Source organism: Echinops telfairi, unplaced genomic scaffold (genome assembly GCF_000313985.2).
Source record: "Echinops telfairi isolate 266 unplaced genomic scaffold, ASM31398v2 ScPeMD7_5;HRSCAF=22, whole genome shotgun sequence".
NCBI classification, from domain to species: domain Eukaryota; kingdom Metazoa; phylum Chordata; class Mammalia; order Afrosoricida; family Tenrecidae; genus Echinops; species Echinops telfairi.
Window position 1 is genome coordinate 4,117,852 of NW_022103901.1, and position 15,712 is coordinate 4,133,563.

At 52.9% G+C, this 15,712-nt stretch overlaps 3 protein-coding genes across 3 annotated transcripts in view; 1 reads left to right on the forward strand and 2 right to left on the reverse strand.

Moving 5' to 3' along the window:
* Positions 1–13,066, forward strand: part of EIF2AK1 (eukaryotic translation initiation factor 2 alpha kinase 1) — a 29,460-nt gene extending 16,394 nt beyond the window's left edge. The window contains exons 11-16 of the mRNA XM_045300121.1: positions 507–607; positions 8,268–8,382; positions 8,550–8,629; positions 10,355–10,588; positions 11,094–11,275; positions 12,577–13,066. Of these exons, the coding sequence (XP_045156056.1) occupies positions 507–607; positions 8,268–8,382; positions 8,550–8,629; positions 10,355–10,588; positions 11,094–11,225 (662 nt within the window). The 3' untranslated portion in view covers positions 11,226–11,275; positions 12,577–13,066. The remainder of the gene's footprint in view (positions 1–506; positions 608–8,267; positions 8,383–8,549; positions 8,630–10,354; positions 10,589–11,093; positions 11,276–12,576) is intronic.
* ANKRD61 (ankyrin repeat domain 61) lies at positions 2,152–6,755 on the reverse strand. Its single transcript, XM_030888590.1, has 3 exons — positions 6,540–6,755; positions 4,956–5,050; positions 2,152–3,109 (listed from the first exon to the last, which is right to left on the reverse strand). The coding sequence occupies exons 1-3, from the start codon at positions 6,753–6,755 to the stop codon at positions 2,152–2,154; spliced, it is 1,269 nt and encodes a 422-aa protein (XP_030744450.1).
* The window catches only part of AIMP2 (aminoacyl tRNA synthetase complex interacting multifunctional protein 2), an 8,911-nt gene continuing 6,263 nt past the window's right edge, over positions 13,065–15,712 (reverse strand). Inside the window, exons 3-4 of the mRNA XM_004705554.2 lie at positions 14,771–15,008; positions 13,065–13,583 (exon numbers count right to left, since the gene is read on the reverse strand). Of these exons, the coding sequence (XP_004705611.1) occupies positions 13,195–13,583; positions 14,771–15,008 (627 nt within the window). The 3' untranslated portion in view covers positions 13,065–13,194. The remainder of the gene's footprint in view (positions 13,584–14,770; positions 15,009–15,712) is intronic.

Genomic DNA, 15,712 nt, shown 5'->3' on the forward strand with positions numbered 1-15,712 from the left:
GGGATTGAACCACCAACCTTGCAGTTGGCAGCCCAATGCTTAATCCAGCAGGACTCCTTACATGTTTGAACCCACCAGCTGCTTGGAGGGAGGAAGATGACGCTGTCTGTGTCTGTCCAGATTGACTACACCACCTGGCCTCCCCAAGTGGGTTCACATCAGAACCATTATTTCAGACACACCATAGGAAAGCAGTGGCGGGCTCCATTGCTGACTAATTGAAAGGTGTTGCTCTAAATTACCCAGTGGCTCCTAGGGAGGGAGCCTGGTGACTACTCCTGTAAAGATCACAACCCAGTAGTAACTGTTCTACTATGTCCTGGGGGCTTGCTGTGAGTCAGAATTGCCTCCCGAGCACCCAGCTCAACCCCTGCCGCATCTTTGCTGAAAATCTCAATGTCCCCTCGGCGTCAGATGAGAATGTACTTAAAATGACCTGAACATTTAGATGTTCATGTACTTGAGTGAAGAGAAAGAGGAATGAAATGTATCCTTTTTGCTTCAAGGTCCTTATGTTATGGTCAGTGTCGCAACGAAAATTTTTCAAGAGTTGGTGGAAGGTGTCTGCTACATACATAACATGGGCATTATGCACAGAGATCTGAAGGTAAGTGGGGTAGGGGGTGGTCTCCTGAAGGGCCCGGTGGCGCAGTCTTTAATGTAAAGCACCCGACCACTAACTGAAAGTCCCAGGCTCAAACTCGCCAGCTGCTTTGGGGGAGAAGGATGCAGCAGTTGGCTTCCGAAAGATTGGCCCTGGAGGCTGGCTGGGGCGGTTCTCCTCTGTCCTGCAAGGCCGCTGGTTGCAGCGCGGCCTTTGGTTTTCTCAGGGTTGACCTGATGCTGGTTCGTTGGTTGAAGGAGACACCATGCTGAGTGCACTGAGCTCGGCGTTCCTTTTCTAGAAGGCTCTGAACACAGACGTAGCCAGAGCTGGTTCCCTCTGAACTAGTAGTGCTGTGACTCGGGGGTAAGAATACTCCAGGTGCAAGTGTGTGCTGCTCTGCACACTTCATGATGACAAAGCCTACAGGTAAACCCTTCACCACCCACCTCCAGAAAAAGAGACTGTGTTGTTTGAATTAGTGTTCTATAATTTACCTCTAGGTTCTTATATCTAAAGCAGTGGGTACACAGAAACTCACAAAATTCATGATTAATGGGTATATTGAGGAAGTTAACAAGCTGTCATGCCAGTGAGAAATGCCCAGGGTAGTTGTTTACCAGGACATGTTACAACATTTCAGGTCTGCCAGTCTGCCCAAAGGGGCATCTCGTTCTGCTGGAAGCCTCAGCCCGAAGGCATTCAGGTCAAGCTCAGTGGTCAGCAGACCCCGCTCCCTGAATTATGTGCCGAGGGGCACCCCACTCCACAAGCCAGCCTCCTGCACAAAAGCACTCCCCTTTACTTGTTCCGTGGGTTAGGAAGCCCATCACTCTGTTCCATGTTCTGGCCCCAGTTCTGCTGCTGCTCCTCTGATGGTAGAGCTGTCACAGATCCAGGAGGTTCCCTGAGCAGGGATCTCGGGTCCACGACACACCCTACTCCTGGCTCTTACTGGTAATGAGTTCCCCTCCTGCTTCTCAGAGGGCTCGTTAGCTACACCTCAGGCTGCCACGCCAGGAAACCCTGTTCCCAATAATTCACAGGAGAATCCTATCAGTAGCACCACCACCCCGCTTCTTCCCAGACCCTTGCAGGGAAAGGCTGGTTGGCTGGTGTTAAGGACTTAACCTAGAAGAGCCACATTCGATCATTCACTGCCCCTGCGGAGGCTTTAGCAACCTTTTAAAAGGGTCTATTGTATTTTGCTGCTGCAGTTAAAAGAAAAAAATCTATCAAGACCTTTGAAATTGTAAGCACTTGTGAAAGAGAAGGGGGGGGGGCGGGGAGAAGGGGTCTCACAACTTCTGTGGTTGCCGAGCTTGTTTGGTGTTTGAAGTCATTGGTCGGTGTTTCTTTCTGAACCCCTCCGAAACACAGCCAGCCAGTGGTCAGATCACTTTATTGTGGGCGGTCAGCTCTAAGAATCCACAGCGTCCGTGTTTGTGTGGGGGAGGTGTCCCAGGACGACGGGCCAGGGGCTCTCTGGGCACATAGGCAGCGTATGTGTTAGCACGACACTCCATGGCGTCGTGCCCTTGGTGGGCTCACGTCAGGGGGCCGACTCCTTCCTGATAGCTGTACACAGAGTGCCAGACCTTCCTGGGCAGGATCTGCTTCAAGTGGTGCTTACACCGGTCACCGTAGGCATTCCGGAGGTACCTCTTACAGATGTCCTCCAGAGCTAAGGGCTCCTGTGACCAGGCCACCAGTGCTCCCCGCAGGAGGTGGGCCTCTGGGAGCATGATGCCGGCAGGGAGCCGCCCTTGGTGGTTGGCCAGTCTCAGAGGGTAGGAGCGGTTCAGCAGCCTGGCCAACAGGGCCGCATTACGAATGTTGGAGCCGCGCTGAAGGAACCTGTAGATGGGGGACTCCCCGTCCCTCGCCAGGATGTTCACGCTTGCTTCGAACTCCAGCAGGAGACTGACGATCGCATCCCTGCCACCAAAGCAGGCCTTGTGCAGGGCTGTCTGGCCCAGGTGGTCCTGGGCGTTGACACGGGCCCCGTGCGTCAAGAGCGTGTGGATGCAGCCCACGCCCGCCGCCAGCAGCCAGCCGGCCTTGCCCGACGCAGTGTCCACTGCCAGGTGTAGGGCCGTGCCCCCTGTGGATGCCACCGCGTTCACGTCGGCGCCGCAGACCATGAGCGTCTCCAGCATATCTCTGTTCAGCGTGCTCGCGGCCACGTGCAGGGGCGTCATGCAGGACTCATTGACGGCCTCGACCAGGGCGCCGCTCTGGACCAGAACAGAGAGGCCCTGGGAGGCCCCGCAGATGACAGCCAGGTGCAAGGGCGAGGGTCCCCCGTGGCCGCCCACGCCCGCCTTCACGCATGCGCCGTGCTCACACAGGATGCGGAGGCAGCAGGCTGCGCGGCTCTGCGCTTCCGCGTTGCTTGGCGTGTCCGCCAGCGCCTTCTGGCGCCAGGGCCCCGGCGTCCGAGCCCTGGACTCAACTGGCCAGTACAGCAGCAGCTGGTGAAGGGTCGTGAGGCCCCCGGTGTCCCTAGAACAGTATGGGTCACAGGTTACACCCCAGTCACCCTCAGAAGTGCCTTCTCTAAAGAATGCAGGCTGGAGAAGCCACATTTCTCTGAAGCCCTTCGTGCGTGCTGCACCCCCCAGCATGTCGGCGTTTTGTGGGAGGCGCAGAGCGGCATGTGTCAGAGCATGGCAGGGGTGTGTGGGGTGCAGCGCCCTTTTTCTCTAGCAGCCTGTTCGATGTGTTGCCCCTGAGGAGACTGTGGGCCTCCTAAGGCCTCCCTGTTAGTTATGCCTGTGTCAGGACAACTGTGGGTTACCCCAAATGTGAGCTGGTGTTACCTCAGACGTGAATCCCAAAGGGCCAGAACCCCCACCTGGGTCTCGATGCCCTTCCCCATTCCTGGGTGGTGCAAACAGGTAAGGCACTTAGCTGTCGATCAGAAGGTTGGAGCTTTGAGTCTACCCAGGGGCATATCAGGAGAAAGGCCTGGGGGTCTCCTGGAAAGGTCGCCTTGGGGCCAGCTTATGGACCCCATTCTGCTCGGGCACACAGGAGGGTGTCGTGGGTCAGAATCAGCCACTGCCCCTGCTCGGGCAGCCCTCTGTTTACCCTGCTGTCCATGTAGCCCAACCAGATGCCAAGGTGGGCTCAGGAGCCCGTGTCACTTGGCAGTCTGGGAAGCCACTCAGCACCGCCTCCCAAACGCAGAGGAAACGGAAGGTTTCTCACAAGAGCTGGGAGGAGGTGGCGGTGTCCCTTGTATGAGTATTTAGTCCGTGAAGGGCCCTGGGCTCGGGGTGCGGGGCATCAGTAGGCCCGTCCTGCCCCAAGCCCAACTTTCAGCCTAAAGTGGAAGACATACGTGAAAGCTGTCTTAACAAGCCAGTAGACCCCGGGAGTTGGGGCCAGAGTCAGAAAGTGGCACGAAGCCAGGCTAGCGCATGGTATGAGGGCTAGGAAAGGGTGCACCAGGAGCCCTGGGCAAGGGTCCGTCAGGCTAGTCTGAGGAGGGAGGAGGGGGGCCGAGAGCAAGCCTGACCTGGTGACCGACCCTCTGGAGTGTGGGGAAGACCTGGGCTGAATTTAATTTTACTGTTTAACTTCTTTGCATTAGAGAGTCTGTTTTTACTATGCCATGTGGTCCTCTCATCCAGAAAGTATTTTTGAGCACTTACTTTCAGGCATAACGAGCCTTGGTGGTGGTGGTGGTGGTGGTGGTGGGTAAGCTTTGGGCTGCTAACCACAAGGTCGTGTGTTCAGACCCACCAACTACTCTACAGGAAAAGGATGCTGTTGCTCCCATAAAGAGCCACAGCCTCGGATGTGAGGAGCATGTGTGTTTGTTTTATCGTCAGGAAAGCAGTTTCTGTTGAGTGGACTGCAGCCCAGGGCGACCTCTGGTGTGTCAGTAAACCGGGCTCCGCCCGCCTCTCCGTGGCCCATTGGGGGAGAAGATCCTCTGAGGGGCTCTGCATGGACTCAGGCCTCCAGCCTTCCACAGGGCAGCCATGTGCCAGAACTGCTTGCTTGGTCCCCTTCCAGGGTCCACCTTCCAGCAAGGGGGATAAGCCAGAGACCCGTGGCCCTGGACAGTGGCACTCAAACAAAATGGAGTATTTCCAGGAACTTTGGTGAGCCCCCCCCAGCCCCATAACTCTCCAGTACCCCTAGTACTTGGCTGAACACTTAGGCCCCTGCCTGCCTTTAGTTAGTGACCCTCCCTTTTCTGCCCAGAGTGTCCCTTGGGAGGTGGCCATTTGTAGGCCCAGAGGTGTGAAGAATGAGCGAGGCCAGGGGCAGCTGGGCTTCACTGAGGAAGAAGGCCCGTCTTACACCGTGGACTCACCTAGCTGTGCTGGGGACTCACCTGGCCTCCGGGTCAGCACCATGCTGTAGCAGGCAGAGCAGACTCTGGGCTCGGTGGTGCTGGGCCGCCAGGTGAATGGGCAAAACACACTGCGTCTGATTGGAGGGAAAACAACAACAGGCTACATGACAGGTCCCCCTCGGTAGCCAGGCAGAAAAGTGTGGTTGCTTACCATCGAGGGGTTAAAAAGTGTACCTAGTCTCCCTTGACGGAGCCCTGGTGACACTGTGGGTTAGGCATTCGGCTGCTAACTGCAAGGTCAGTGGTTCCAATTCACCAGCAGCTCTTTGGGAGAAAGATGAGGTTGTCCACTCTTATAAAGATTCACGGCCTCGGAAATTCATCGCGATTTACAATCCCTAAGAGTTGAAATCGACCCCGTGGCAGTGGGTTTGACTTTAGTTTAGTTTCCCACTGGTTCAGAATTTTTTCTTTATTTTTTAGAGTAGTTTTAATGAGATAGAATTAAGTATTGCATAATTCAATAATTCGTTCATATTAAGAAGTGTTGTATAATCATCATCACAATCAGTTTAATAGGGAGCTTGAAATGCACCTTTTCTTTTGTTCATTTTCAATGACTGGCAAAACCCTGGTGATTTCCAAATGCTGTAAACCCGGTGGGAGAGAAATGCCAAGTGACCGAGGCAACGCTTTGAAGGTTGCCGCTTGGGAAGCACTCCTCAAGGGTCCAGTGCAGGGGTCCTCAAACTACGGCCCGAGGGCCACATGCGGCCCGCCGAGGATATGTATCCAGGCCGCCGGGTGTTTTTGGCCCATTTTGTTTTTTACTTCAAAATAAGATATGTGCAGTGTGCATAGGCATTTGTTCATAGTTTTTTTTTAAAACTATAGTCCGACCCTCCAACGGGTCTGAGGGACAGTGAACTGGCCCCTGTTTAAAAAGTTTGAGAACCTCTGGTCCAGTGAATGGGACTTGCTCTTAAGTTACTTTTGGGGACGCTTAGCTAAGCCCGTGGTGGGGTGGAGAGGAAAAGCAGGTGGGGTGTAGAGGAAAAGCGGGTGGGGTGGAGAGGAAAAGCGGGTAGGCTGGGCTGGGCTCTGTGCAACACTCTGTACCCCCAGCTCGGCCTGGGCTGGGAGCCCGAGCTTCCAGCAGCGCAAGGGGCACATCCCTCCGTCCACCCCTCCTCTGTCAGTTTGTTGTCCCATGGTGGCTTGCTTTGATGCTAGAAGCTATGCCACTGGGATTTGAGATACCAGCAGGGCCACCCAAGGGGGACAGATTCCAGCAGGGCTTCAGGACTAAGCCAAACTAGGAAAGAGGAAGCGGTGGTCCACTTTTGAAAATCTAGCCACTGAAACCCTCATCAATAGCTGCTGACCATCATCTGAAAGGGTGCCAGAAGATGGACCCCTCATAATAGGACCCATTACAAGATGAGGGACACGGTGACTGCACCAGTGGGCTTAAAGATACAGCCATGATTGTGAGGCGGGCACAGCCCGGGCAGCGCTTCATTCTGGGGGGACTCAGGGCTGTGAGCCAGCTCCTCACAGCAACAGCAGCAACGAGGAGGAGGTGGGGTTTTCCTGAGGGGGGCCAAGCAGAGAGAAGAATACCTGGTTCAGCTGGCGTCTGTGGCCGGGGGCATCGGCCAGGATGGCTATGGGCTGGTCAACGGGGTGGCCCCGTAGCAGTGTCTGTATGGCACTGCAGTCTTCTCGCAGGATGGCTTTGTAGAGGCTCCTGTGAAGGGCTCCAGGCAAGGCAGCTTCCCCTGACACGGGCCTGTCAGCTCCCTGGCGCCTGGCTTCTCCCCTGCTTATGTTGCCCATGAGAAAACCTAAGCGTGACACCCCAGGGGGAACTGCCAACCTGGGGCCAGTCAGCTTCAGATTCTTGGTGATGGATGATTCCTTCTGTCTAGTTCTAGAACTTTCAGTATTGTTGCTTCAAAGAGCTATCCATGCATGCAGCCCACTCCTGGGAGCAGAGGCAACCCTTTTCAAAACTGTCCCTTAATTATTCCCTATTCACCCCCCTGCCACATTTCAGCATTCTTTTTAGGCCTTCCTACTGATGGTGATGGCGTAGTGAGGGTGGACGTGCTAACCGCCAGGTCAGCAGTTCAAAGCCACCAGCCACTCTGGAGGAGAAAGATGAGGCTCCGAAACCCACAGGGGCAGTTCTGCTCTGTCCTGGAGGGTTGCTGTGAGTCAGAATAGACTCAGGGGCAGTGAGTGCGGGGTGTGCCATGGACTCAGTCACGAAAGTATCTGCAAGCGCTCATGCCCATGCCAGAGTGTTTCCATTTTGTCTTCCAGTCCAATGTTAGTTTCAAAACCTAACAAAGCTAAAACGGGGCAATTTATAAAGTTTTTAAAAAAGGAAGCCTAGCTTTTATCCTATCTTCTGTATTTTTAGTGGAATTTCCCTACCCCACCCCCACCCCTACCCCAAATCTCTCCCTCTGAACTGAGATCAGATTGATGTCGACTCATAGTGACCTTGTAGGGCAGGGAAGAGCTGCCCCAATGGTAATTGGTAATTACCAGACGGTAATTCTTTCCAGGAGTGCGAAGCCCCATCCTTCTTCCAAGGAGCAGCTGTTTCGTAGCCATGACAGCACCAGGGCTCTTACCCAAATTTCTGTAGGTGTAGCTCTTCACTGCTGGGCAAGTGCAGTTGAGAGATGATTTGTGTCTGGGATGCTTGCTACCTTAGAGCCAAATGTTTGGCTCCAGGAGGAACCCTAGTGGCACGTTGGCTTAGCTTAGGGGCTACTAACTGCAGGGTCTGGGGTTCAAACTCACCAGCTGCTCCACAGGAGAAAGATGAGGCTGTTTGCTCCCAGAAAGATCCGTCGTCCCAGAAACCTTATGGGGGCAGTTCTCCTCTACGTCCTGTAGGCTCGCTGAGAGATGGAGCCGGCTCCACAGCAGTGAATTTAGTCCTGTGTCTTCTCAGTGGGACCTAGCTACTCCCAACTCTGGTACTGTACAAAAACGATCCAGAAGCCGGTAAACACAAGCTGATCCTGGGTCTGAGGGGCCCTTGTATCAGGATGTTCGAAAACAGGTGATTGTCCGCACTTCAGACAGGTAGAAGCAAAATCATTTTGTGAGCCTTTCTATTGCCATGACAAGTTTAACAATGACTAACATTTTGCCATGATCTCAATTTTAAATCTCATCGTAAATGCCAGATGTGTTGTTTCAGTGAGGGAACTTTCCAAGCTTGACTTTGTAAGTTTGGTCAGCTCCTGGATTGGAACTCCTCACCACTACCGGGTTTTATGATTTGATTTTAGAAAAACCAAGGAATCGACTTGTTCTCTTTGTTTACAGCCAAGAAATATCTTTCTCCACGGTCCTGATCAGCAGGTGAAAATTGGAGACTTTGGGCTGGCCTGCACAGACATCCTGCAGAAAACCTCAGACTGGACTCAGAGAAACGGGAAGGGTGCGTCATCACTTTACTTGATTTCAGTAGTCACAGAGAATCAGAGGTTGGATAGCAAGAGTAGGATTAAGCCTGCAAGCCCGTTTGTAGTCCCTTGGGGCCAAAATGTCCTTCCATGTGGACAGTGCCAAAAATGAGTGTCTAACATGGGGCTTTTCAAATTACAGCGGCGACGCATACTTCTCGAGTGGGGACTTCTCTGTACGCCTCCCCTGAGCAGTTGGAAGGATCTGATTATGATGCCAAGGTAGAGTGCCTGTGGTGTTTCACCTGGGTTCTGGACTCGCCCTGGGGTCCTAGCCTATGCTGGGAGAGCACATGCCATGGGACTTCCCCTCGATCACAGGACCAAGGGTCACCCATGGGGTCACACGGCCCTCCCGGGGCCTCCAGGGGCAGGTGGCTTTTGCTCGCTTTTAAAACTTTAAGTTGTGGTTCATAGCCAAACTGGCTTTCCAGTCAACATTTAAAGAAAAGTTTTACTGGCATGGAAGTCACATATCGTACGATTCAGTCGTTCGGTCACATTCAGAAAAGTGTGTCCGTGTCTTACCTATTGTGTTGCATGACACTGATTGTGGTGAGACCCCTCCCACTCCTCTCCGTTTCCTGTCTCCATCCCTCCTTCTTTCCTAGTCCTTCCTGCCTTGGCTTTCTCCCTTTGCAGCTTAGTGGGTTGAATGTTTAAAGGAATCTGTATCCCCATGGAGGAGCCCTGGTTTGCATAGTGGTTGTGAGTTGGGCTGTGATCCAAAAGGTCAGTAGTTCGAAACCACCAGTCACTCCTTGGGGAAAAGATGGGGCTTTCCATTCCTGTAAACCAGTGTTTATCAATCTTCCTCATGCCGTGACCCTTTCAAACAGTCCCTTGTGTCGTGGTGACCCCCGGCCATAAAAGTATTTTTGTTGCTACTTCATAACTGTTATTTTGCTGCTGTTATGAATTGGGTGACCCGTGAAAGGGTCGTTTGACCCTCAAAGGGGTCATGACCCACATGTTGAGAACCGCTGCTGTAAACTGTTATAGTCTGGGAGGCTCTGGGGGTGCATTCTACCCTGCCCTCCAGGGTTGCTGTGAGTCAGCTTTGAGGGGATGGGAGTGAGTTCAGTTGTTCTGCTATCTCCATGGTGGGAAATATACACCTCATAGTAGTCCTATCTCTCATTTGCCCAAAAGGTGAGCCACCGGGTGACCTATTTTTAAGTTTCCTATTTTACAGTCCCCGCGGGCAGAGGCCATGGGGATTCAGGTCTCTGACCAGTTATGATAGGCTTTCTTTGAAGTATAATGAAAAGACTGAAAAGTTGTAATTACGGTAGTTACATAAAACCCATGGTCCTGAAGGCTCCCCATTCTTGAAGGATTGGTAAAATCAACCCCACCCCCCACCCCCGCCCACCCTAAAAGAATAGCCTTGTGTACGTTTTCTTGCGTGTGGTGGGTCATTGGGCTTCGCAGTAATTGGGAAGAGCTAAGGAAAATGACCCTGGCTGTCTCTAAGGCCCAGCTAGGATCTCTTTTTAGGAAAACACTCCTTTTAGGAAAGTAGCACAGATTTCATGGCAGTAAAGTGGTGACACGCTACCAAAAATGCTTCATTTGGGATGGGGGCAGAAGCAGTCATCCCGGGGGGGCTCTCCTGTAGCTGGCCCTAGCATGGGAGTATGCTCGTCCCCTGTTCAGTCCTGTCCCTGCCTGGCCCTCCAAGGAGCAAGACAGGCAGGTGTCAGGTAGGGACTGCTCTGGGTGATGGGGCGGAGCATCTCTGCCTTTCATCTGACAGCCAGTCCTGCTCATGGATGTCCCTTTTGGGGAAAGCGCTGCTCCCTCTGACCAGGGCAGCAGGCCTGGCTGACAGACACACGTCTGGAGGGACGCTCGGTTCAGTTCCAGAGGATGGTACACGGGAGGAGGAGCGTTACTGAGTGCTGTGTCCTTACTGGGTGATTCTCTCCTCGTTTCCTTCTTCAGTCCGATATGTACAGCTTGGGGGTCATTCTGCTAGAGCTCTTTCAGCCCTTTGGGACAGAAATGGAGCGAGCAGAAGTCCTAACTGATTTAAGAGCCGGCCAGATACCTGAATCTCTCAGTAAAAGGTGTCCAGTGCAAGCCAAGTACGTCCAGCAGTTAACCAGCAAGAACTCCTCTGAGAGGCCGTCTGCTGTCCAGCTGCTACAGAGTGAACTCTTCCAGGATTCCGGAAATGTATGTGCATGTTTTTAAATGCTGCGAGAACTATGATGCTTGAAATAGAATGTCTCAATTAGGAGTCCTATTTCGTTACGAACAGCTGACCTTAGAGTAAGATTTAGGGAAGCAGCATTATAGCATTCTAAAATCCGTGCTCGAGTCCTTTTGCTGGGAGCTCTGGTTTGTGATGTATTAGGCTAGTAACTGCAAGGTGAGCAGTCGAATCCACCAGCTGCTCCTGGGGGAATGACTATTCATTAACAGACTTTGGAGGCAGTGACTCGACTGGTCACAGATCATGATCTGTACCAGCCATGTACTTCGTGACTTTGGACCAAAGAGCCGAATGCAGCTGCAGGTACTCTGCTGTGCTGATTGGCATACTTAATTGTGATGATGAAGACCCATATGCGCATTAGACTGCACTGTCTACTTATGTTTAATATGCTGGAGAGCCCATACATTTAAAAGTAAGGAAAGTAGCCATTCTCAAGGAGCTCAAAACCCTTTCTCTTTACAGATGAATCTTAGCTTACAGATGAAGGTGCTAGAGCAAGAAAAAGAAATCGAAGAACTCAAGAAACAGCTGAGCCGCCTCTCCCAGAGCAAAGGGGTCAAGGAGGACATGAAAGTTGAAAGTGTGTCCGGCTAGCCTGAATTAGGCTTTCCTGGAGAAGGGCTTCGGAAAGTTCGTGGAAAAATGTAAATAAAAGATAATGGAATTTTCCCACAAATTTTTTGAAGCTCCCTTGTATAAATAATATGAAACTGGAGCTTAAAAAAAAAAGCCTTGCTGTAACCTCACTATTCACTGGAATGTAAATTTCCAATCTGAATTAGAGTAGAAATGCAGATGATTTTTCATTGTGTAGTTTGTCCAAGATTTATTAAAACCAACAGTTTTTTTTTTTCTCCCTGCGGTAGCTCTTTTATGATGTAGTGTCTTGAGCTTGTTGTTAGGCACTGCAGGCGCTGCCTAGTTGGTCGCAACTCCATGACTTTACATGCTGACAGAACGGGACACTGCCTGGTCCTGGGCCTGTCACTGCTGTGTGAGCCCGTGGCTGCAGCCAGGGCCATCCACCTTGCTGAGTGTCTTCTCATTTTGTTCGCCCGTTACTTGACCCAGCAATTGGTCCTCTTCCAGGAACATCACGCTAGCACGTCTAGTCTCACCATCCTGCTTCTCACGATTGACTGCTCGCCACCCCTGGTGTTCACCAACACCGTGACCCAATGCATTGTTCCCCTCTAGCTTCCCCATACATTGCCAAGCTTTTGCATGCATGTGCCATGGCTGAAAATATGCCACACGCCAAGGGCACTGGAGTCTGCAAACTGACAGGAAAAAAAAGTTGGTTTTAAACACTCTGAAAAGATCTTTGGCAACAGCTTTCCCTCGTGTCAAAGGTTACTTGATTTCTCAATTGCTGCTTCTGTGGACGATGGTAGGCCAAGTAAAATGAAATCCTTGCTGCCAGTATTTCCCAGATCGTCATGCTCTTGTCTACTGGTCTACTGGTGAGGATTTACATTCAAGTTGGAAGCCATCCTGAAGGCTGTAGCCTCTCTTCTCCATCCGTGCTTCCAGTACGGCAGGCAGTGCCATCTGCATACCACAGGTTAAGAAAGCCTTCCTCCCATCCTGATGCCGTATTCTTCCCATGCCAGCCTCTCAGATTGTTCAGCATAGACTGAATAAATGTAGTGAAGGATACGATGCCCCCTAACTCACGGCTTTCCTGAACTGAAAACCATGCCGCCTCCATCCCTTGTTCTGACCGAGCCACCGGAGTGACTCAGACTGTGGCTCCTGCATGTATTACTCTGCCTTCCTCTTGCCCACAAGCCTCTTCTTGGATTGTTAAATGTTTTCATGGCAAATCGTGTTGAGGTGGAGAGCAGATCCGTTTCCCACTCAGCAGCTCATACACATTTTGCTTTACCCCACCCAATTCCTCCTCTAAACTCGGCCTGCCGGCCACTGTACCTACTTTCCACAGGTCCTACTGCAGACACTGCAGTTGCTCCCACCCTGGTGCCCCCTGCTGCCGCCTTCAGGCCTGCACACTTGACGAGATGGATTCTCACCAGCCTTGACAGCTGCCAGTCTTCCTAAGCCAGATGGTCTTTTCCTGCAGCTGCTGAAGCAACTGCACAGAAAGGCCTGTGCACAACTCCCAGCTGGCTCTCCCCTGCCTCTGAGACGCTCACCACCCTCAGCTTGCCATCGGCCCTCTAGCAGGCCTTTTCCAAGGTGGCCACGTCTGACCCCCAACTCGTTTCTCCTCAGAGCACTTTGAGATCATCTTTCGTGCCTTACTTATCCCACACCCTCTCCTACATCACAGCCCTCGTCTCTTGTACCACCCTGCCCGTTCCTGAAGGGCAGTGCCTGGACGTGTTCATTTCTGGACCCCTGCCACACAGTTGCCGTCCACCATGGAGCCACATGTGTGATTTTGCAGAATTTTAAATAAAAGGAAAGCCACAGCTGTGAAGGTGTTTTTATTGATACTTGACAACTGGCCTAAATAAAAATAGCACGTCCCTTCCCTGATAGGCATGAGATAGCAGCACCATTTCTTGCAAATCTAATCCCTCAGGGCAGTTTCTGAACTTCACTCGAGGAGCTTGAGGGCAGAGTTGAAGGCGGCTAGGTTTTCGCAGGACTTCATCCACTTCTGCACGTTGGCTGGCACCGCCCCACTGGCGCCCCCTGTCTGCTGGAGCACGGACCACAGCACCACGTCGGCCACAGTGAGTTCGTTGCCCACCAGCCAGGGGCTCTTCCCTAGGGCGGAGTTCATGGAGCGGAGCACAGCCGCCTTCTCTTTACTGCTGCCCTCTTTCAGCTGGAGAATCGCCACGTCGACCCAGCCGTCGATGAGGGTTAAGCGGACGGCATCGTGCTCCTGGCCAAACAGAGAGAACAAAAACCGGGCGATGTTCCCTTCGCCCTCGATGGGGCACATCGTCTGCACGCTGAACTTCATCTGAGTCTTGGGCACTGAAGAGGGGAGAGGGGGACAAAACACGAAACAGGTGGGATGTCAGGAAGAGGAATCTGCCTCCACCTCCCAGCCCCACCCCGGAAGATGTGCTTGTGCCAGGAGTTAGCTTGGGTTGACGACGAGGGAAGCAAACCCTGCTTGTCGCTGGCCTACAGTGGGTTTCACCTTTGAGAGGGTTAAAACCGCAAGCCGGGTGGACCTCGTCTGACTGAGCTTCACTGGACTGGCTGTAGTTTCACAACCCACTGAAGGTTGGTGGCCATCCTGCATGAAGCACATGGGTGCTGTATTGCCAACAGCTCACGGTCATGTGTCTGTCACATGATGGCCATTCCACCGTCTCTGGAGCTTTTCCCTGGTGAGGCAGTACGCATCAGAGAGGGCACTAGCTTCCATGGGGCCTGGACCGCAAACCAGACAATGTGCCTCGCTGGCAGCATTGGAGCCCTGGCTCTCCTGCAGCGGTCCATCTGCACCTGACTGACTGCGGTTTCGAGATGGCAGGGTCCTAATTTGGAAGGCGAGTCCGACTAGAGCCCAGCAGAGCCGGCTCCCGGGCCGGCTCCACTGATGGCAGTGCAGGCACTCAACGCCTCTGCAAACCCGAGGTTAATTTGCTTCCTCGTGCAAACTCCACCAGGAGCAGCCTGGACCCCGTGGGGGCAAAGAGGGCACGAACCCCGCCGTCCTGTGAGCGTGACTGTGGAAGACTGACAACCTGCTTTGGAAAGTGGCCAATCAGATTCCCTTCCCCCAAGCATTCAGAGTCCCTCCCTAGCCCACCTCCTGCAAACCCAAAGCCTTGTGATTTCAGCCTAAGACGGACGTCCCGAGGTAGGAGGGCACTGGCCCCTGTGGTCCTCTTCTGAACAGCTCCACACCCGTGCTAATTTGCGAAGCACGACCAACAGCTGCCGCCTTGTTCCCACTGGGATGTGAGTTGCATCACAGTCTAGACCAGCGGTTCTCAACCTGTGGGTCACAATCCTTTGGGGGTTGAATGACCCTTTCACAGGGGTCGCCTGGTTCATAGCCGTAGCAAAATGACAGTTATGAAGTAGCAACGGAAGTAATTTTATGGTTGGGGGGGTCACCGCAACATGAGGAACTGTATTAAAGGGTGGTGGCATTAGGAAGGTTGAGAACCACTGCTCCAGAAGCTTAGCAAGGTCTCTCTGCTTACCATCCTTCCAAATTAAAGTAAAACCCAGCTGGTATTCGTGACGAGGGCCGGGCTGTTTTGTAGTCTGCTCCCCAAAGCACTTGAGGAGGTTTCCAGGTACACTCCTGATGGACGAGTGTGTGTGGACAGCAGACAGGACCCGATAGCGCTCACAGAGCAGGTGGTGCAGCACAAGCAGGGAGAGGGGTGGCTGGGCAGGATTTGCATTGACCACGATGTCCTTCAGTGCGCCGAAATCCTGATGGGGGGCAGGCAGACACTGTCAGAAAGCCATGGGGGTGGGGGGTGTGGGAGGGGCTGTGCTAACTTCACCAGGATGACTGGGCAGCATCCTCGATCTCCGTGCCCCTGTTTTGCAGTTGAGGACACTCTAATCCTGGGGTAGGAGAGGCTGGTCTGAGGTCACACCACTCAATAAAGAAGTGGAGCTGGGAAATGTGCCAACTCCACGCATTCAGCCCCTGAACGGCTACCTCCCAAAGGAGCAAGAAGGTGACGTGCTGACAAACGGACTCAACCTATCACCGCAGTTGACCCTTGAATTGCTCAGCTGGTGGTTATGGGTGCTGACACCTCCCCTCCCCCTGCAGCTGTGAGTCCAGTGTGAATGACAGGTGACCCTTGGACTGCATGCACTTGCACTTCGTGGGCCTACTTAACACCTGGGCTTTTCCCCTGTTGCTATTGCAGTGAGCTCAGGTGTTCTCAGGATCCGCTTAAAACTACATGCGAGTAAAATGTTACATGCGGCTCAGCAGGGCCTGCATGAGCAGTGGGGGGGGCGCGGGGGGAGGACTTGGGAGAGTGGGAGGTGGAGGCAAAGGAAGCTGCAGTAACAAACCCAGGGACAAGAGAACAAGTGATTCAAAATCGGTAGTGAGGAGGGTGTAAGAGGCCTGGTAGGGATTGATCAAGGGCAATGTAACCCGAGAGGAATTACTG